This window comes from Vespa velutina, chromosome 9 (assembly GCF_912470025.1).
Source record: "Vespa velutina chromosome 9, iVesVel2.1, whole genome shotgun sequence".
NCBI classification, from domain to species: Eukaryota; Metazoa; Arthropoda; class Insecta; order Hymenoptera; family Vespidae; genus Vespa; species Vespa velutina.
In genome coordinates this window covers 1,621,589-1,644,485 of record NC_062196.1, presented here as the reverse complement: position 1 = coordinate 1,644,485, position 22,897 = coordinate 1,621,589, and the positions used below count along the sequence as shown (strand labels likewise).

The 22,897-nt window shown below is 39.0% G+C and overlaps 1 protein-coding gene and 1 long non-coding RNA gene across 4 annotated transcripts; one reads left to right on the top strand and one right to left on the bottom strand.

Annotated features, from left to right (window-relative positions):
• Positions 1-179: 179 nt before the first annotated feature.
• Positions 180-22,897, bottom strand: LOC124951463 (mucin-12-like). 2 transcript variants are annotated; one of them, XM_047499894.1, is made up of 5 exons: positions 22,582-22,896; positions 12,651-12,733; positions 10,995-11,777; positions 1,384-10,919; positions 180-1,305 (listed from the first exon to the last, which is right to left on the bottom strand). In XM_047499894.1, exons 2-5 carry the CDS (start codon positions 12,712-12,714, stop codon positions 1,012-1,014), a joined length of 10,677 nt encoding a protein of 3,558 aa, XP_047355850.1. In that variant the 5' UTR covers positions 12,715-12,733; positions 22,582-22,896; the 3' UTR covers positions 180-1,011. The 2 variants fall into 2 exon arrangements, with proteins under 2 accessions (XP_047355850.1, XP_047355848.1); XM_047499892.1 differs by having other exon boundaries at positions 1,384-11,777; positions 22,582-22,897.
• LOC124951466 lies at positions 12,038-14,965 on the top strand. 2 transcript variants are annotated; one of them, XR_007101613.1, is made up of 4 exons: positions 12,038-12,375; positions 12,569-12,886; positions 13,316-13,407; positions 13,480-14,965. It is a non-coding gene; the product is annotated as an uncharacterized LOC124951466 (long non-coding RNA). The 2 variants fall into 2 exon arrangements; XR_007101612.1 differs by having other exon boundaries at positions 12,948-13,407.

The following is a 22,897-nucleotide window of genomic DNA, read 5'->3' as shown; positions in this document are numbered from 1 at the left end:
CGCAGTGATACATCAGTGCGATTTCTTTATGTGCATGTGTAGTCATTGCGCCATCTAGCAGTGTAAGTCTGTAGTTAAAATTGTAGGTGATATTTTCTATTCGAATTAAAAAATGGCAATATCTTTATGTAGTAAATTTTTTTCTTAAACGACTATATCTCAGGAAAATAAGATACACATTACATTGAAAAACTCACATTTTATTTATAGTCGTTTAGGTAGAGATCGTATATAAACACGCGAAAATCATGTATACATATTTACTAAAATATTTGTATACTATGTGTCTATATTACTTATAATGATATATTGAATTAGAAGTACGAAAACATAGTTATGTACAAGGTAAATATAGAAATTGATTGAAATGTTCAATTTTGTTTCTTATGAAGATCTCTCTTTCTCTTTTTTTTTTTACATTTCAAACATATAAATTCAGTCGCTTCAAAAATGTTATTCCCGTTTTAAGAGTATAGATCACTCCACAACGAAGACATTTCCTGAGAATCTTTCCGTGAACTTCTATCAATACTATTTAAACTAATTATCAGCTTAATAAATATACATATGATTTACTATACTATTAAATACAGTCGTGTATTGCATACAAGTCCCGCAACCAAAACCCCAATTATCGCTTATGATCTCTTGTCAAAAATATTTAATATTGTCGTCAACAAAGATTGTACGGCACGATGATATGAATTATGATCGATGATAATTAGTAATTATTTAAACTAACTACTCTAAATGAAACTGATTATAATAGAAAAATATTATCAGTTTCATTGTAGAAGCTGGAACGAACGTAAATCGTTTCAAGATGGCTATCGAAGATCTGTCAAATGTTATATCTTCGGCAGCCATGTTGACAAAATCCGATTAATCGTCTCATTCACTTCTACGTGCAAGACTTGTATAATGTTTCCTGATGACAAGTTTTGCATGTAACCTGAGAGATTTATACTGTTCTTGGAAATTTACGAAAGTAGTGTATCATTAGCTAATGACTCAAAAGAGACGCAATGCTCTCGCGGAAAGATTGATGTCTTCGACTGGTAATTGCCATCGACTGTCCCAAAAATCATTCTTCCTGTATGCTAAATGTGTGCACATAGGTAGACGAGTAGCACGTTCACATCTTCTAGAAACCGACCAATAAATGAAGTTCGCAGGACATTTATAAAAATATCCTTGCAAATTATCTCTACTGTCTCGTTTGCATTTATAAAATGTGTTGCTGCAACCCTGCCGATATGGATAATGTCCAATGTCAGGACATAAAGGTTGCGATGAGACTTTCACCTGAAATAAGAATGTGTTAAATTAATAATCTATTAATGAAATGATGAATTTATTTCATTTTATGACTTTAATACGTACTGGTGTTATAGAATTTTCTTCTAACTTTCTGTAAAATCTAGCATTGGCACGAAGACCCGTACAACCTTGATTGGTTTCATTTTCAGGAAGACATTGAATTTTTTGCTCGTCGAAGATAGTATTTTCGGGACAACTTAAAACGAGAATCTTGATTTCCATATTACCTTCAATGGTACATTGGTAGAACAAATTACAATATCGCGGATGTTTACGGAATCCTGTGGGACAAATAAGAGTTATTTGTTCATCAGTTAAATTTCCAATAGGACAAGGTGTCACCATCGAAGGTTCTTTGGTTGTAGAAGTCGATTCATCTGATTCCGTAGTAGATCCCTCTTGTATCTGTGTAATCGACTCTTGAGATTCTGTGGTGGATGGTTCTTGAGATTCTGTAGTAGATTGTTCTGAACTATCAGTCGTTGATTGTTCTTGATATTCAGTTGTTGACTGTTTTTGAGATTCTGTAGTAAATTGTTCCGTTGTTGATTCACTAGCAAGTGCTTCTGATTGCGTAGAACTCATAGACGATTCTTCTGTTAATTCTGTTGTTTGTTCAGTGGAACTTACTGTTGATTCAGTCGTTTGTTCAGTGGAACTAGTTGATTCTGTTGTTTGTTCAGTGGAACTTATAGTTGATTCTGTTGTTTGTTCAGTTGAACTAGTTGATTCTGTTGTTTTTTCAGTGGAACTTACAGTTGATTCTGTTGTTTGTTCAGTGGAACTTACTGTAGATTCAGTCGTTTGTTCAGTGGAACTAGTTGATTCTGTTGTTTGTTCAGTGGAACTTATAGTTGATTCTGTTGTTTGTTCAGTTGAACTAGTTGATTCTGTTGTTTTTTCAGTAGAACTTACAATTGATTCTGTTGTTTGTTCAGTGGAACTTACTGTTGATTCAGTCGTTTGTTCAGTGGAACTAGTTGATTCTGTTGTTTGTTCAGTGGAACTTACAGTTGATTCTGTTGTTTGTTCAGTGGAACTAGTTGATTCTGTTGTTTGTTCAGTGAAACTTACAGTTGATTCTGTTGTTTGTTCAGTGGAACTTACAGTTGATTCTGTTGTTTGTTCAATGGAACTTGTTGTTGATTCTGTCGTTTGTTCAGTGAAACTTGTTGATTCTGTCGTTTGTTCAGTGGAACTTAATGTTGGTTCTGTTAATCTTTCGGTCACTGTTGGAGTAAATGATTCAGTACTGGACATGGATGTAATTTCCCCGGAAGTTGTTTGTTCCGATGTCATCGATGTCATTTCTGTTGAAATTCCCGTGGTTGTAAATTCTACCATTGATGTTGTAGTTCCTGTAGACATTTCGGTATTAATTTGCGTTGTTGAACTCTCAGTGGACGAAGATTCTTCTGTTGCTTCTGATATTGTCGTAGATTGTGTTATAATATCATTACCAGATGAACTTGGCTCTGCTGCTAATGTAGTACAATCTCTTGCTGGATAGACTGATTCCGGATAATTACATGCGCTTATACTGGGATCGAATATAGTACTCGGTGGACAATTAAAGTGATAGACGTTAAATCCTTTTCCATTGTTAACGCAACGATAGAATTTTTCACAGTACATTGGATGCGGATAAAATCCTTCTTCATTACAAACTATTGTATTATTAATTTCGGATGTCGTGCAGGGCGGTTTGACCATATTAGATGATTCTGTGTTTGATTCAGAAGATGAAACTGTCGATTCAGACGGGGAAGATGAAATTGGATATGGCGGTTTAGAAGACGACATACTTTCAGTAGTTGATCCTGCAAGTAACTGCATATTTTCAGACTTAGTAGATGTAAACTGAACTTCATTCATGTCAGAAGTTGTTGGTATATAAGTTGAGGAGGGTTTTATTGTAGTCTGTCCAGGTTTTTCATTAATAGTTGCAGGTGTTTTACTAGAATTAGTAGTTGAGGTAGAACCTTGTTCTCCTACTATTTCATTATTATTTATCATGCAGGAACTGACTTGTTCAATATAATTACATGTTTGTATACTTTGGTCCCAAGCAGTACCAGGACCGCACTGAAATTCATATCTTACAAATCCGGATTGATGACTGACACATCGATAAAACTTCTTGCAATCATTAGGGTTTGGGATGAAACTTTCTGTATTACAATCCGACGTTCCTACTTGGCCAGTACTTGATGGAGTAGTACTTATCTGTTGTGATATAGTTGTAGATTGACCAACGTCATTTGACTGCATAGTACTGATAGGAGGTAAGTATGAGGCTGATGTTATTTGTGATGTAACTTCGGGAGGTTTAGTACTAGAAGTCATTTGTGTACTACTAATTATTTCAGAAATTGATGGTGGTAAATAAGATGTAGATATAATTGTTGTTGGAATCATAGATTGTGCCTCATGATTAGTAGTAGTTGTTATTGTAGTAGAACTAAAGATTGAAGATGTTGTACTTTCCATAGGTTTACTAGTACTTACTTCAGACTGTCCATTTGTACTTGAACCATTAATAGAATCTATTTCATTGATAGAAGAATCGGGTGTTGTCATGTCGACACCAGCGTTACTCCTACAATTTGGTACGTTGTAATCGTAATTACAACTTTGTATGCGGGAATCCCAAACAGTACCAATGGCACATTCAAATACATATTTCATGAATGTATTGCCTTCTTTTACACATCGATAGAATTTCTGGCAACTACCAGGATCAGAGAAGAATCCTTCTTTATTACATAGATCTGAATTACTTGTAATAACTGTGGAATCTGGAGTGACAGAGTTGCTAGGGGTTTCCAAAGTACCAGGAGCACCAGGTGATCCAGGAGAGATGGGTCCAGTAGGACCTAGAGTTCCAGAAATACCAGGTGTGTCAGTTGCTGTCGATGTTGCCGAATCTTCTGGTTTTGTAAACGTCGTAGTTGAGACATCTGTTGTCGTTTCCGGGGGAAGGTATGACACTGAAGTACTAGCTAGTGTTGTGCCTTGAGTAGGCCTGGATGTGTTTACTTGTTGCTGTTCACTTGAACTTAAAGGAGTAGAAGAGTCTATTTCATTGACAGAAGAGTCAGGTGATGTTAAATCCCCTTCAGCATTACTTGTACAATTTGGTACGTTGTAGTCATGATTACAACTTTGTATCGTGGAATCCCAAACAGTTCCAACACCACACTCAAAATCATATTTTATGAATTCATTGCTATCTTTTGCACATCGATAAAATTTACGACAATTCTTTGGATCGGGGAAGAAACCCTCTTCAATGCATACACCTGGAGTAATCGATATAATAGGGATATCCGACGTATCATTGCTGCTTGGAGTTTCTGAAGTAACAGGACTTCCAGATATGTCTGAACTACCAGGAATAACTGAGGTTCCAGGAATGTCAGATGTACCAGGAGTACCAGGTATTCCAGGAATACCAGGTGATCCAGGTGAGCCTGGTGTTCCAGGTGTACCAGGGGTTCCAGGCGTACCAGGGGTTCCCGGGCTGCCAGAGGATTCAACACTACCGGGTGTACCAGGTGAACCTGGACTTCCTGGAGTGCCAGGTATTCCAGGAGTACCAGGTAATCCAGGTGAGCCAGGAGTTCCAGGTGATGCAGGAGTACCAAGTGATCCAGGAATACCAGGTGATCCAGGTGAACCAGGTGATCCAGGAGAGATTGGTCCGGTAGGACCTGGAGTTCCAGAAATACCAGGTGTGTCAGTTGCTGTCGATGTTGCCGAATCTTCTGGTTTTGTAAACGGCGTAGTCGAGCCTTCTGTTGTCGTTTCCGGGGGAAGGTATGACACTGAAGTACTAGCTAGTGTTGTGCCTTGAGTAGGCCTGGATGTGTTTACTTGTTGCTGTTCACTTGAACTTAAAGGAGTAGAAGAGTCTATTTCATTGACAGAAGAATCAGGTGATGTTAAATCCCCTTCAGCATTACTTGTACAATTTGGTACGTTGTAGTCATGATTACAACTTTGTATCGTGGAATCCCAAACAGTTCCAACACCGCACTCAAAATCATATTTTATGAATTCATTGCTATCTTTTACACATCGATAAAATTTACGACAATTCTTTGGATCAGGGAAGAATCCCTCTTCGATGCATATACCTGGAGTACTCGGTATAATAGGGATATCCGACGTATCATTGCTGCTTGGAGTTTCTGAAGTAACAGGACTTCCAGATATGTCTGAACTACCAGGAATAACTGAGGTTCCAGGAATATCAGACGTACCAGGAGTACTAGGTATTCCAGGAGTACCAGGTGATCCAGGTGAGCCTGGTGTTCCAGGTGTACCAGGGGTTCCAGGCGTACCAGGGGTTCCAGGCGTACCAGATGTTCCCGGGCTGCCAGAGGATTCAACATTACCGGGTGTACCAGGTGAACCTGGGCTTCCTGGAGTGCCAGGTATTCCAGGAGTACCAGGTAATCCAGGTGAGCCAGGAGTTCCAGGTGATGAAGGAGTACCAAGCGATCCAGGAATACCAGGTGATCCAGGTGAACCAGGTGATCCAGGAGAGATTGGTCCGGTAGGACCTGGAGTTCCAGAAATACCAGGTGTGTCAGTTGCTGTCGATGTTGCCGAATCTTCTGGTTTTGTAAACGTCGTAGTCGAGACATCTGTTGTCGTTTCCGGGGGAAGGTATGACACTGAAGTACTAGCTAGTGTTGTGCCTTGAGTAGGCCTGGATGTGCTTACTTGTTGCTGTTCACTTGAACTTAAAGGAGTAGAAGAGTCTATTTCATTGACAGAAGAGTCAGGTGATGTTAAATCCCCTTCAGCATTACTTGTACAATTTGGTACGTTGTAGTCATGATTACAACTTTGTATCGTGGAATCCCAAACAGTTCCAACACCGCACTCAAAATCATATTTTATGAATTCATTGCTATCTTTTACACATCGATAAAATTTACGACAATTCTTTGGATCAGGGAAGAATCCCTCTTCGATGCATATACCTGGAGTACTCGGTATAATAGGGGTATCTGACGTATCAGTGCTGCTCGGAGTTTCTGAAGTAACAGGACTTCCAGATATGTCTGAACTACCAGGAATAACTGAGGTTCCAGGAATATCAGATGTACCAGGAGTACTAGGTGTTCCAGGAGTACCAGGTGATCCAGGTGAGCCTGGTGTTCCAGGTGTACCAGGGGTTCCAGGCGTACCAGGGGTTCCAGGCGTACCAGGGGTTCCAGGCGTACCAGATGTTCCCGGGCTGCCAGAGGATTCAACACTACCGGGTGTACCAGGTGAAGCTGGGCTTCCTGGAATGCCAGGTATTCCAGGAGTACCAGGGATTCCAGGTGAGCCAGGAATACCAGGTGATCCAGGTGAACCAGGTGATCCAGGAGAGATGGGTCCGGTAGGGCCTGGAGTTCCAGAAATACCAGGTTTGTCAGTTGCTGTCGATGTTGCCGAATCTTCTGGTCTTGTAAACGTCGTAGTCGAGCCTTCTGTAGTCGTTTCCGGGGGAAGGTATGACACTAAAGTACTAGCTAGTGTTGTGCCTTGAGTAGGCCTGGATGTGCTTACTTGTTGCTGTTCACTTGAATTTAAAGGAGTAGAAGAGTCTATTTCATTGACAGAAGAATCAGGTGATGTTAAATCCCCTTCAGCATTACTTGTACAATTTGGTACGTTGTAGTCATGATTACAACTTTGTATCGTGGAATCCCAAACAGTTCCAACACCGCACTCAAAATCATATTTTATGAATTCATTGCTATCTTTTACACATCGATAAAATTTACGACAATTCTTTGGATCAGGGAAGAATCCCTCTTCGATGCATATACCTGGAGTACTCGGTATATTAGGGATATCCGACGTATCATTGCTGCTTGGAGTTTCTGAAGTAACAGGACTTCCAGATATGTCTGAACTACCAGGAATAACTGAGGTTCCAGGAATATCAGACGTACCAGGAGTACTAGGTGTTCCAGGAGTACCAGGTGATCCAGGTGCGCCTGGTGTTCCAGGTGTACCAGGGGTTCCAGGCGTACCAGGGGTTCCCAGGCTGCCAGAGGATTCAACACTACCGGGTGTACCAGGTGAACCTGGGCTCCCTGGAGTGCCAGGTATTCCAGGAGTACCAGGTAATCCAGGTGAGCCAGGAGTTCCAGGTGATGCAGGAGTACCAAATGATCCAGGAATGCCAGGTGATCCAGGTGAAGCAGGTGATCCAGGAGAGATGGGTCCGGTAAGTCCTGGAGTTCCAGAAATAACAGGTCTGTCAGTTGCTGTCGATGTTGCCGAATCTTCTGGTCTTGTAAACGTCGTAGTCGTTTCCGGGGGAAGGTATGACACTGAAGTACTAGTTAGTGTTGTGCCTTGAGTAGGCCTAGATGTGTCTACTTGTTGGTGTTCACTTGAACTTAAAGGAGTAGAAAAGTCTATTTCATTGACAGAAGAATCAGGTGTTGTTAAATCTACTTCAGCATTACTTGTACAATTCGGTACATTGTACTCATGATTGCAACTTTGTATAGTGGAATCCCAAACTGTTCCAACACCACATTCAAAATCATATTTTATGAATTCATTGCTATCTTTTACACATCTATAGAATTTACGACAATTCTTTGGATCAGGGAAGAATCCCTCTTCGATGCATATACCTGGAGTACTCGGTATAATAGGGGTATCTGACGTATCAGTGCTGCTCGGAGTTTCTGAAGTAACAGGACTTCCAGATATGTCTGAACTACCAGGAATAATTGTGGTTCCAGGAATGTCAGATGTACCAGGTAGACCTGGTGTTCCAGAAGATCCAGGAGTACCTGGTGTTCCAGGGAAACCAGGAGTGCCAACTGTTCCAGAGGAACCAGGAGTGCCAGATGATCCAGGAGAACCAGGGTAGCCAGGTATTTCAGCCATGCCTGGTGTTCCTGGTGTACCAGGAGAGCTAGGTGTTCCAACTATGCCAGGAGTACCTGGTGTTCCTGTTGTTCCAGGGGTTCCAGGAGTACCTGGTATTCCAGGAGAACCAGGACTGCCAGCTGTTCCAGGGGTTCCTGGTGTTCCAGTGGAACCAGGAGTGCCAGCTGTTCCAGGGGAACCAGGAGTGCCAGCTGTTCCAGGAGTACCTGATGTTCCAGGAGTCCCATCAGTTCCAGTTGTGCCAGGTATACCATCACTACCTGGTGCTCCAGTTATTCCAGGAGAAATTGGACCGGGAGGACGTAGAGTTCCAGAAGTACCAGGTCTGTCAGTTGCTGCCGATGTTGCCGAATCTTCTGGTCTTGTAAACGTCGTAGTCGTTTCAGGGGGAAGGTATGACACTGAAGTACTAGCTAGTGTTGTGCCTTGAGTTGGCCTGGATGTGCCTACTTGTTGCTGTTCACTTGAACTTAAAGGAGTAGAAGAGTCTATTTCATTGACAGAAGTATCAGGTGTTGTTAAATCCACTTCAGCATTACTTGTACAATTCGGTACATTGTACTCATGATTGCAACTTTGTATAGTGGAATCCCAAACTGTTCCAACACCACATTCAAAATCATATTTTATGAATTCATTGCTATCTTTTACACATCGATAAAATTTACGACAATTCTTTGGATCAGGGAAGAATCCCTCTTCGATGCATATACCTGAAGTACTCGGTATAATAGGGGTATCTGACGTATCAGTGCTGCTCGGAGTTTCTGAAGTAACAGGACTTCCAGATATGTCTGAACTACCAGGAATAACTGTGGTTCCAGGAATGTCAGATGTACCAGGTAGACCTGGTGTTCCAGAAGATCCAGGAGTACCTGGTGTTCCAGGGGAACCAGGACTGCCAGCTGTTCCAGGAGTACCTGGTGTTCCGGGTGTTCCAGGAGATCCAGGAGTACCTGGTGTTCCGGGTGTTCCAGGAGATCCAGGAGTACCTGGTGTTCCGGCTGTTTCAGGAGATCCAGGAGTACCTGGTGTTTCAGGAGATCCAGGAGTACCTGGTGTTCCAGTGGAACCGGGAGTGCCTGCTGTTCCAGGAGTTCCTGGTGTTCCAGGGGTACCAGGAGTTCCAGCTGTTCCAGGAGTACCGGGAGTGCCAGCTGTTCCAGGAGTACCTGATGTTCCAGGAGAGCCAGGGATGCCAGATGATCCAGGAGATCCAGGGTAGCCAGGTATTCCAGCTATGCCTGGTGTTCCTGGAGTACCTGTTGTTCCAGGCGTTCCAGGAGTACCTGGTGTTCCTATTGTTCCAGGGGATCCAGGAGTACCTGGTGTTCCAGGGGAACCAGGACGGCCAGCTGTTCCAGGAGTACCTGGTGTTCCGGGTGTTCCAGAAGATCCAGGAGTACCTGGTGTTCCAGTGGAACCGGGAGTGCCAGCTGTTCCAGGAGTTCCTGGTGTTCCAGGGGTACCAGGAGTGCCAGCTGTTCCTGGAGTACCTGATGTTCCAGGAGAGCCAGGGATGCCAGATGATCCAGGAGATCCAGGGTAGCCAGGTATTCCAGCTATGCCTGGTGTTCCTGGAGTACCTGTTGTTCCAGGCGTTCCAGGAGTACCTGGTGTTCCTATTGTTCCAGGGGATCCAGGAGTACCTGGTGTTCCAGGGGAACCAGGACGGCCAGCTGTTCCAGGAGTACCTGGTGTTCCGGGTGTTCCAGAAGATCCAGGAGTACCTGGTGTTCCAGTGGAACCGGGAGTGCCAGCTGTTCCAGGAGTTCCTGGTGTTCCAGGGGTACCAGGAGTGCCAGCTGTTCCTGGAGTACCTGATGTTCCAGGAGAGCCAGGGATGCCAGATGATCCAGGAGATCCAGGGTAGCCAGGTATTCCAGCTATGCCTGGTGTTCCTGGAGTACCTGTTGTTCCAGGCGTTCCAGGAGTACCTGGTGTTCCTATTGTTCCAGGGGATCCAGGAGTACCTGGTGTTCCAGGGGAACCAGGACGGCCAGCTGTTCCAGGAGTACCTGGTGTTCCGGGTGTTCCAGAAGATCCAGGAGTACCTGGTGTTCCAGTGGAACCGGGAGTGCCAGCTGTTCCAGGAGTTCCTGGTGTTCCAGGGGTACCTGGAGTGCCAGCTGTTCCTGGAGTACCTGATGTTCCAGGAGAGCCAGGGATGCCAGATGATCCAGGAGAACCAGGGTATCCATGTATTCCAGCTATGCCTGGTGTTCCTGGAGTACCTGTTGTTCCAGGCGTTCCAGGAGTACCTGGTGTTCCTGTTGTTCCAGGGGATCCAGGAGTACCTGGTGTTCCAGGGGAACCAGGACGGCCAGCTGTTCCAGGAGTACCTGGTGTTCCAGTGGAACCGGGAGTGCCTGCTGTTCCAGGGGTACCAGGAGTGCCAGCTGTTCCAGGAGTACCTGATGTTCCAGGAGAGCCAGGACTGCCAGCTGTTCCAGGAGTACCTGGTGTTCCGGGTATTCCAGGAGATCCAGAAGTACCTGGTGTTCCAGTGGAACCAGGACTGCCAGCTGTTTCAGGTGTACCTGGTGTTCCGGGTGTTCCAGGAGATCCAGGAGTTTCTAGTATTCCAGTGGAACCAGGAGTGCCAGCTGTTCCAGGAGTTCCTGATGTTCCAGGAGAGCCAGGGGTGCCAGCTGTTCCAGGAGTACCAGGAGTACCTGGTGTTTCTGGAATTCCCGAATTATCAGGTTTATTATCATTACTTGATGTACCACTGTCACCATTCCAACTTCCTGTATTACCATTCCATTGTCCTCCATTTTCTCCTGTATCTCCATTCCATTGTCCCCCATTAGCTCCTATATCGCCATTCCATTGTCCGCTATCTGTATTGCCATTTTCTTGGAGTTGTCGGCAGTCATCTCTCGTAACTGCCCAAGCATGGTTGCATCCTTCGATCTTCGGATCCCAAACAGTTCCTACTCCACAAGTAAACTCATATTTTCGTAATATTCCAGCACCTTCGTCTACACATCTATAAAATTTTCTACAGTCTTGTAAATCAGATAAAAATCCATCAGTAGTACATTGTACTCCTCCTAGACCAATCGTCTCATTTTGATTTGATTCAGATGTTGATGGCTGTGTAGTTGTTGAAAATTCGGTACTAATATCAGATCTTCTCGTAGTCGTCCAATCTTGGGTAGTTGTTGTAGCCTCTGTTGTAGTGGTTGTTGTAGCTATATGTGTACTATCCGTGATTTTAATGGTTGTTGTGGACGTAGAATAAGATGGGTATGAATCCATACTGAGATTTTGAATATCAGAATCTATTTCATTCTCAAATCCACCACATTCTGGTCGTTCACTATCATTTGGATGAATGCATATATTTCCTTTTTCTCTGGAAAATACTGTGTCAATTCCACATTCGAACTTAAAGATTGTCAAAGGACCACCATTGCCTTGATCGACGCATCTGTAGAAAACTCTGCAGTCGTGTGGATCAGGATGATAGCCTTCCTCGGAACAGGTGAAAGGGATATCACTTTTTCTATATTGATCTTCATAAATCTCATAGTGTTCTGAAACAAAACACTTATATTTTGATATCATATCCAATTTAATTACATTTTTAATATCTTTCTTTCTTCAAACAATTTTTTATTTAAAGTTCGATTATTTATAGAAATCCAGAGCTACTTAAATAACATTTTTAATTTTCAGATAATTCATGTTATATACACATAAGATCGTCAGTTCTTAATTTTACAAATGTAATAAAAAAAACAGGACTATGATTATTTTGGAAATTTTATTAAGAACTCAGAATCTATGTTTTGCGGGAATAGATCAAATAGAATCAACATGACACGTTGGCACCTTTCTTGTATTCAGTAGCTTCGTAACTATGCAGGATACGAAGTATATTTTTCACGACTTCGCTATACATTCAAGATTGTGCATCTCGGATGGAACCAGTTTGACGGCAAGAGTAAGAACAACAACAGTGGTGATCGAGACGAGTAAAGGCAAAAATAATAGGAAAGCTCGTTTGCATTCAGCACCCATTTCACGTGTAACCCATCCAGGGCCGTAATTGGCCCATAGGTACTTAACGAACGAGTCTTCTTCTTCGTAATAGTGAAATAAGAGCCCTTAATATGGATCCAGTGATTAAAGGTTCAGGCCGAAAACGTATTACAATTTAAATTCATCGAAGTTCAGAGAATATTTTAACGCCTCGTTTAAAACAATTTACATGCACGAAGAAGAGGTCTTAATGTTTTTTCATTTAGAGGGCGTTAAATCTATGAGATAATACATTAGGAAGATAATAATATAATGATGCTAAAAGATTGATTTATGTGTGTAGGGCGATTCATAAATTGTTTCTCGAAGTAAACTCGAAGTCTACTCAAAAGAGAACGATATTAACGATATGGCCAATATCTCACCTGCTTCTGCAAATGCCAAGATCAGGGCTATCAAAATATGCAGAATTTGCCGTTTCGTCCACATTATTCCAATAAGATCGAACCTAAAACAAAAAAAAATAAGAAACTGATTATTTTTTTTCGAATGGAAGATCATGCGAAAAACGTTATTGTGCAGTCGAAGTACTGTTAAACTGAAAGGTTCGGACGTGACATGCGAGTCATTCGTCTGGTCAACTCTTTTTCTAGAACACAAGGTAAGAATTTCCTTAAATAAGAATTTTGCATAAAGAACGCTAACGATAAGCATATGTACAGTTACTCCTACGTTCCGATTGGCACAACTCCAAGAGAAAGAAGCTTCTCTCTTTCGCTAAAAGACATTACCAGTCGAGGGATTCTAACTGTTGATTCGCATGACCTTGCAAGTTGCCGGAATAATTCTCTCGCATATCATCTACCGTGCTGATCGGCTGAATCACGATTCAGTTTCGAAGTGATAATCTCAGTAAATGATTTCATGTCTCGTATTTTGAAGTGTACACGATGGTCCGCGTGCGCGATCGTCAAATAACCATTTGAATAAATCATTGGCATTATCTACGTGTACAGTTATACATATACCTATTGGGCGTTCTCGTGATGATTTCCGGACGCTCCCACTTAATACAAATTATAAATTTAAGGTAGAGGAACGTCACAGAGAAATATTCAGTTTGAATACTGTAAAGACTTGTTCGATGATCTTTTAAAGATCAAGTTTCGTCTTACCTATCAGGTAAGATGTTCTTCGTCTGATCGAAATATCATCAATTCAAATTCATTAACAAGAAAATTTTTTATTACTTAGCCTCGAGACAAATCTCAACGAGATTTGATCACGCTCTTAATGATCTCTCGATCTTGTTAATGAGCGTTTCTCCGAAATTCCTGCTGCGATCGGCAGGAGTACCTTTAGCAAGCACAAACTTTATTCCGATGCAAGTATCAACACCGATATCCTGCGCGTGGACTCCGAGTCCGCAATTCCTGTTGGTTATCGAGATGGAAGTCACAGGAATGGTTCACCACCACCCTTGTATTTCCTTCTTGATCCACGATCTGCATTGGTACAACGAGAGAAAGAAGAGGCATGCCACATTGGCGGGTAACGTCATTGGCGGCGATCTAAATGTTCCTTTTGGACCACCAACTTCGTCTTTAACATTCTTTGATCATATATAAGAATAAATAATTTGATGATGTATAATACGTTCGTGCGATTGAGGCTAATTTTAAGAGAAAAGATATAAGTGCAAATAAGACATTATATCTCTGTTTATTCCACCGATTAAATTTTTCAATTATTTAAATAGAGATTTTTTTTTATTTTAACGGAGTCATTTTATGAGAGATGATAATCGAATATTATTTTTCATATAAATGAGATTTTTTATTTGAACAGATCCAAGATTGAAGTTATAAAATTTCGTGTGTCTTGGACATACTATAATATAGCGATAATATAGAATCAGAGAGAATAGTAAATCAGAGAATCCCTGTGGTTTTTCTTTCTTTCATTTGATCCAAGTGAAATTAACTATGACATATCAGTTAGCAGTTCTGAATCCGTAGGATGCAATTTGTTCTCCGTCTCCCTAGGCCGCCGCCAATGGGACTAGTTGCCGCAGGAGATGCAACCAAGTGCACTCGATCTACTGCCATAAATACGGTCCACTATAGCAAAGAAGGGACGAGAGAAGTTCTGGCAGCATCTCTCTTAACGAATTGTAACCATCATGATCTACTATATTGCCTGTGTAATACGAATTGATGTGATCCTTTAAATGAAAATAATATATTCATTTTCTAACGAACGAGTATCAAGTTTATGTTTTATTTTCAAATTAGATATTAAAATAGAAATGTAAAAATGTTGCAGATAGAAGAAAATTATTAAAGATGTAACCGAGAAGGCTTATTGCCGTATATTATATATATATATATTTTTTTTTTAAGTTTAAAAGCTTCATTTATCTTAATTAAGATCTCTTCGTCAGATACAAAAAAAAATTTTTCTTTTCTAGAAGTCTGATATAACATAATTGTAGAGTATAGAATCGGTTTTAATTTCACACTAATGTTTGCATTTTTGTTTACTTTCGCGAGCGTTTCTTGGGAAAAATCTTTCATAAAATTGTCTTTGTTATTTGGCATAGAACTTATTTTCAATGTAACCGTGATATTGGAAAAGTAGTTATATCGTAAACCGGTTTTAGATTCTATGCTCTTTTTAGCTATACTTTCTTATGTAATAGGAGAACGCTACTGTATAAATGGAATATTTAGAAATTATTGTTTCCTCTCTATGGTATGCAGGAAAGCGATTGCATCTATCTCTGTAAACCATGTTTCGAATAAATGAGTATCTAAAAGCTCGCTTTAATCTTTTCCTTTCTATCGCAATGTCCGTTCTATCTAACAATCTTTAAATCGCTCGAATAAAACAAAATGTCTAATGTTTTTATTATACAATTCTGGATTCTTTAAGGTATTACGAAAAGAAAAAATAAAATAAAATGAAATAATATCGATCGAAAGCTTTGAGTAATTGTATTACTTAGGTCGACCTTATTGTTAACTTATTATATTCGTGATGAAGATCAATTTATCAATCGAGGCTACGAGGAATGAGGGTGGAACGACCGTGCAATACGAGAAAGAGAGTGAAAGAGGAGCCGGTTAAAAGGAAGAGGACTCGAAAGAAAGAAGACCATGCAACCTCATTCTCTTGTGATTCTATCTTAAGATTGGGATGAAGGAACGAACTCAGAGATCGTGGGAGCATGCTGACGTAATCCGAGAATGCAAATTCAACGGTGTTTCCTGTAACATACTCGAGTAAGAGAGAGGATCCCAAGGTTCCAACGACATTACCGGCGTCTTGGAGGTTCAATGTCAATGCTAATTCTCAACTACTAATACTTCGTTTGACGATTCTATTCGATGAGAGTCGAAAAGAAAACATTGGAATTTCTCCTTTTTCCTTTACAATCCTGTCTACATACTTCAAATGCGAATTCTTCTTTTTTTTGCAAAAAAGATGATGATATGTTATGAAAGATACTAACGCAAGACTTTAAAGCGAAAGTTATGAAATAAGATCGAAAAAAAATTGTTATGAATAAAGGCATAACTTAAGAATGCGGATTTACGTTTTCTTGAAGTATTACTTTAGTGAAAGGAGACGAAGTTCGATAACGTAATCGTTGAAGTATTCAATATCATAATATCATTTTCATTGATGAATTTATTCAGAATTCTTAAAATTTTTTTTTTATCGGATGACTAATTTTCCTGGGATAAAAGGATAGAGAATACAGGTTTAGCAAGTTGTCTAGTTCCGAGTCAATGACACGAGCTGCAACGACGATTGCAAATTACCATTCATGACTACTGGATTGAACGCAAAAAGGATCCAACGATTATATAGCTATCTTATTTTAAGATCCTTCGTGTTCTTACGTTTTTATTTCATTTATGATCACAAATATCGTTATAACTATATTTAATTATTTAATTCATAATTTTATAAAACTGTGTTTCAAATTTTCGAATTTAAATAAAACAAAAAATTAGTTTCGACATTGTGCATTCTATTTGCAAGGAACAATGCATGTTACCGCATACTAGGAAAATTCTCTGAGGTTATTTACGAGATCGTGTCCGTGAATCGAGAGCATAATTCGCCTGGGATAATCTCGATTTGTATTCAAGAGACGGAGATTGTATCAACGGGTCTGTGGTCTTCGCGACGCAGAATGTTTCATTCAAGAGTAGGATGGTACTTCACCCAAATCGCACGGCTCCTCGTAATGTAGGTCGATATTTCGATGAAACGGTTACCAATTTGCTTATTCGATAACATGATCTCACTATGGTATCTTGCGATATCTTTAATATTTTAATGCTAAGCTAAAAAAATGTTTCGATATAATTTTTTTTAAATACTATAAGGATAAAACTATTATTAATAATAATAAGTATAAGACCATACGAAATTTATAAATATGGTGTAATTGGATACACAAGACTAGGATTGTACACCATGACCGCGTGAGCGAGTAATGACAAGTCATGAAAGCATTACACGACTTATTTATAAACCGATTCAGACAGGTCTACCACCTGCCGTTGCGATCGAAAGAACCCGAAGTGGTCTCGAAACGTCTCAAGGACGACATGCTTCTCGCATCTCAACTCTTCTCGTGCAATTTACTCGACCGACCGACAAGTCTTTATTTTTGTTCCTTATTCTTCGATTTTCCGAAGAAACCTTCGTTTTTCTGAACACTTTGAAAAGATTCCATGCAGAATAACTGATACGAAAGGTAAATAAAAAAATTTCTTTTTCTTTAAATAATAATGGTCGTTACCTAATTATTTAGTTCCTGTTTTATCAATGTTTATTATCATATCGATTGAGTATAATTTTCATACGTACGAATGAATTAGAAAAAGAAAGAAAGTCATAAAGGATAAATGCGGAAGAAATGCTGGTGAAGATTTCAAATGATCTTAGCTTCGAATTTTTTCGGAATGCACTCCTCTAGGAAGTAATTCTTATTTCTGATTTCTTCTCTCCTCGAAAGGGACGAAAATGGTACTACGTACATTATTTGCAACGGTGCTCGAAGCATCGTTTTACCTCGCAATTATTATCGATAATTGTATGCTTCTTGGTCGCTTGCAACCCATGATTTTCTACTTTCGTGAACCTACCAAAAGGAAGTTCGTTCTGCTGGAAGGAGAGAAAGAAATTCGGCTTCTACCGGACCATGATTATTCGAATGATTTAATTAACGTCATACGATCCTTCATCATGTTTCTTACAAGCGAAGTCATTGACTCATAAAAAAGAACTGGTATTACTATCATTTGAAACAATTATAATATGCCCGTACCCTTCAAAGACTTCCTAACTTTTAGTCAATTCTCATACCACCAAGCGAGAATGCTAATTCGTTGCTAAAGATTTTTATGAACGATTACTCACAGGATACAGAATTTTTCTAATTTCCTAAGCCACCAATGTCACCCACCATCAATGGAGACAAATTTAAATGCCTTTTTCGGTATATATAGGTAGATATTTTTTAAATCGAAACGTCAAGGACGGTACGATTATTTTTATAATCATCATTTTTGTAAAGGAAAGTTCCATATACGAGTTGCTTTGATTTCACGATAATCGCAGGTGGGAAGATGTGTATGTCTCTCATCGAAAGCTTTGATATTAGTTAGAGTCAGAAAAAAAAAGAAAATAATGTGACAAACTTTGGATGAAGAGAAAAAGAGAAAGAAAAAAAAATCTTAACGTTCGATACGTTCGACCTCGAATTACAAGCGATTATTGGAATTTTCCACGTATCGATGGTAAAAATCAATATAACGATTGATTGAGCATGTTTCAAGAAGTTCCCATTTATAAACAACTGCATCGATTTTTCGCTTTAACATTTCGCACGAAAGAAAATGAGAAAGCCTTCGTGAAAAATTGAAATGTTCTTCTACGAATTTGGACAACTATGTACCAGGAAAACAACCAAAACCGGTACGGTGTTACGATCGTATGGAAATATTATCCGAAATCACACACCGTTATTCGCATTATTTATATAATTTCTCAATAGAATTCCACAAGAAAAATACGATTAAAACAGTGCGGCCTAATTTATAAATAATTTTAGGCCGTATTAAAAACAAAATCTTCCATTAAATATTTCTAATTTAATTAAAACCTTACAAAATTAATATCCAAATTGAGTTGATAACTATTTGAAGGTATCGATCAATCTGATGTTAGATAGTAGATCCTCGATAATAAATCCTTGGATCGACATGATCGAATTTACTTGGATCGAAGATTGAATCTAGCCACAGTGAAACGTGTAAGAATTAAAAAGAAAGAAAAATTGATGAAAAACTCAATCAAATTGATTTTTTTTAAGTCAATATACATACATACATACATATATACATATACATATATATATATATATACATATATATATATATATATATATACATATATACATATATACATATATATATATATATATATATATATATACATATATACATATATACATATATATATATATATATACATATATATATATATATATATATATATATATATATATATGCATACAGAATGTCTGATCGAAATTGCAATAGATCAAAGATAGGGATGCGAAAGTATGTGAGGATATGTAGGATCAGACTTGCGTTTGCGCTTATAATCTAATTGAGATCTATCAAGACTACCTGATGCTACATGACGATGCGAATCCACTAGGTTGGTATCGTATTGCACACGATGCAACTCGGTACAGTGAACCTAAGATTGTTATGATGGCAAGTACACTGCCATAAGCGCAGCCTTGCCGTTGAAAGTTGCAAGGTCGTTTCTTCTCCCTCTCCATCGTTTTCATTTATGAATCTTTCCATCGTGAATGTATCTCTCCTGTTCTTGTTGACAATGGCGTCAGATTGAAGCTAACTTGTTGAAAGAATCTAATATACGTATTTACGGTCGAATTTATTTTCTTTTTCTTGTCTTTATTCGATACTCAGTAATATCCTCAATCAGAGTTCGACGACTTCAAGATTTAGGTAATTTCGAAACGATATTTGATCCGATTCTCATTAAAATTATTTATTATAAGTCGTAACAATTGCATACGATGTGATTAGATTTAACAAAATCAGGTCATGATATCTAAATATTGAAATACGTAAAGAGTAATTTTAAAAATATTCTGAAATCGACGATTTTAATGGTTAATAGACATGAATTAATGACGTTAAAATTAATAACACAGTAAATAAGTATTATAAAAATTTCCGGAAAATACTTTACAAGTCAAATGTAAATGAGTGGAAAATTTTTAATCGTTCGAAACAATCTTATTGTCCTGATATATTTAGAACTGTTATTTCGGCACCACTGCGAAGAAAAATATCTTATCTATAGCTCATTCACCAATTTTTTCAGAGAAGAATCAATGTTTCATCCAAGAATATTTACATTCTCAGTGGATTGCAATTAAAGGGATACTTGGAAAGTGCCTGCTCTCGTGAGCTCTCTTTCTATTCACTTGCTACTATCTTTGCAACCACCAGCAACAGACGAATCGATCTTTTCCTTTTTCCAAGTCCTTTTTTCCTTTCCGTTTTCAGGTTCTCTTCCACCACAATCACGCTACGCCGCATTAACCATGTATTCTTCATCATACGCGTCTTCGTACAGGTCTCACCGCGCCAACCGGTGAGGGTTCAAGGATCTCTCTATTCCTTCTTCTTCTTCGTCCTTCATCGTTGACCTCGTCGACAATTTTCAATGGAAAATGAGAAAGCCAAGAATGGTGGATAAATGTTAGTAATACGAAGATTGGGCACGTGCCAACTGATATTTCAAAGTTCGCGCCATATTCGGCCGTATTTTAAACGAATGCTTGCGAGAATCGATTATCGTTGGAAGGACGTTCGGAAGGATCGTTTTCATGTATGTACCATATCTGTTCCTGCGTTCGTACATCAATTTTTCTTCACTTTTTTGAACCTTTAACAATGATTTCTTCGATGATGACTAAAATAGGAAATATAATGATCCACGATTAAATGAAAAATATTACTTCTTCATGGTCAACCACAAGATAATTCATGCTAATTGTAGTACCGTGAGATGCACGTAGAAAGCATCCTGAATCTCGTTTGTATAAATTTTTCGTAGTATGTTCGTTCTGTTCTTAGTACTCACGAGGTGCTGACTAAAAAGGGCCGAAAAAGTTTCACGTGTGTCCAGTCCTCGTACATAATGTATCTCAGCGCCTCATGACATTGTTTTGCCGGTTGTTTCGTTTCTTAGCAAATACTTTAAACAGTGGCGTCGAAGTTGTGGTTTTTTTTTGAACATGTGTCTAATACTTAGATATAATTTCTTCTAAGAATTACTTTTGTTTTATTACTAGCAAATTATCCTTTCTAAGATTTATCTATTAATAAATATTATTACAGAGAAATTAATGGGGAAATAATCGTAATGATGCAAGATTGGCCTATTCGAAAGTAAAAAATATTTAATTGTTCAATATATCATATAATTCTTTTCACAAATTGAAAACATTCGAATCTTATGTAGAAGTTAAAAATCAGGAAAATTTCAATTAAAAATGAAAACTAAGGTAGTATGGTTGACGCCACTGGGCTTAAGGACGCTGCCATTTATGGATCACAAAATGCTCTCAGAATGATCGTGACGAGACAATGTCGAGGACGGGCATAAATGTATATATGTATAAGTGGAATCGGCGTTTCTCTCGCGTAGTTCAATGCCAAGATCGATCGATCGGTTTGTTTCGAGCGAAGCATTCGAATCGCATTCGATCCAAATACAGACTCGATAACATTCAGTTTTCGGTCGTACGGGTGTGACAGGAATCACAGATTGGACTGCGAATTTTTCGGCTTGGCACGTTTGAGTCACGGACACCTTGTCAAATTCGTAATCCCGCCTTGTAACGAGGTGAAACGGTTACGTGATCATCCTCTAGCTTGTCGAATGACATCGATCTATGTTTCGTGATCATTGCGGAAACAATTTTCAATGGGTCAACGACGACTAAGTTTCATTGCTCTTTTTTATTTTTTTCTCCTCTTCTTCTGATCGACAGGTCATTGACGTTACTCGTCTGTTCCTTTATTTTTTTAATTTCCCACGTAAATGAGATCATGACGATTATGGTTCAGGAATCACGATTGATTTGGAATGGATAAAAAAAACAAAAACGAACCTGTGTGGACCCTCGTCACTGTAGATCGACGTCATAGTTGTGTAATTGGCGCGAGAGATGAATGAAAAGCAAGGATCGATGAAGCATCGTCCGATTTAATTATAGACGTCGAGTCCTCGAACTTCGATTATTCGTTGCATCATAATCAGCTGGCCAACAGTACACGTTCGTGGGTTTTCCTAAATCCATTAGGTGTCCCCGGACGTTCGAAATTATGCTAATTTTGCATCCTTATATATTTGACAAAAGAAATTTTGTTTCCCAATTTCGGAATGTTTCAAATAGATACCAAGAGTGACATATCGAAGACACTAAATGATTTCTTTTTGTGTATTATTTTCTTTCATACACTGGATGTAAAATTGTTAAAGATTCGCGTCCACTGATTGTTGTTTGTATTTCGGTCTGAATCATTCACGCATAACGTTCACCGATAGAGAAAACGGGATGTGCATTTAAGATTGATGCAACTTCCATTGAGCAAGTTTCGATCTTCCGCAGAGAATAGATGTTCCTCTTACTTCGTAGTTGTTATGCGATCGAGTTATTTAAGAGTTTTCAAAATGTCAAGGCGTTAGAGGAAATCTACGCCGGAAATGGTCACGAAACATTCGATAGTCCATGCAATCACTGACGAATTCCAATACTTTACGGGAAAGCAATTTGCATTCGTGTCGAGTTTAAGAATCTAATATTCTCAAGAAGGTAATAAAAAAAAAAAAAAGAAATTCACGAGGTCTAGAAAGAGTTATAAAAGAAAAAAATATTAATAAAAGATTTATGATAGACATTCTCGAATTCTTTCGATAGATTAATTAAAGATTCGATACCGTTGCGAAATGTTCTCATTAAATTCGAAACATATAAAACGCGCTGCGTGTGATCGAGGAAGGAAGATTTATGACTCGCATAACACAAAACAAAACTGATAGAAAACAACAAAGAGAACATAGTTGAATTTATGATACTAACGATTGTTTGTGTAATAAACGATTCATAAATTAATTTTAACGATCGATTAACTCCGACCCTTACTATAATCTTTCAACATGGTGTTCGAAAAAGTCGTTTGGAAAACTAACTAAATTGATCGATAAATCACTGAAAGTACTTACCTTATTGAAAGGGAAGATACTCTTAGAGAATATAGATCCTAACTCCTTCAACGACGATCTATAGACTTCTTCTGCATCTTCCGTAATCTCTATAGCTTTCCTTTAGATTATTCGATCTTCGGAATAAATTTCCTTCTTCATTTCCAAGCAGAAACAACAGGAGTAACAAACGACAAGAACACTCTTTCTCTTCCACCCTTTTTCTCTCTTTCTCCCTCTCTCTCTTTCTCTCCCTCTCTCTCTTTGTTGGAACAGTCGAGGGCTACTCTTATACGAACGACGTCTTTTGAGAAACTATTCTGCAAAATCGGTCGCC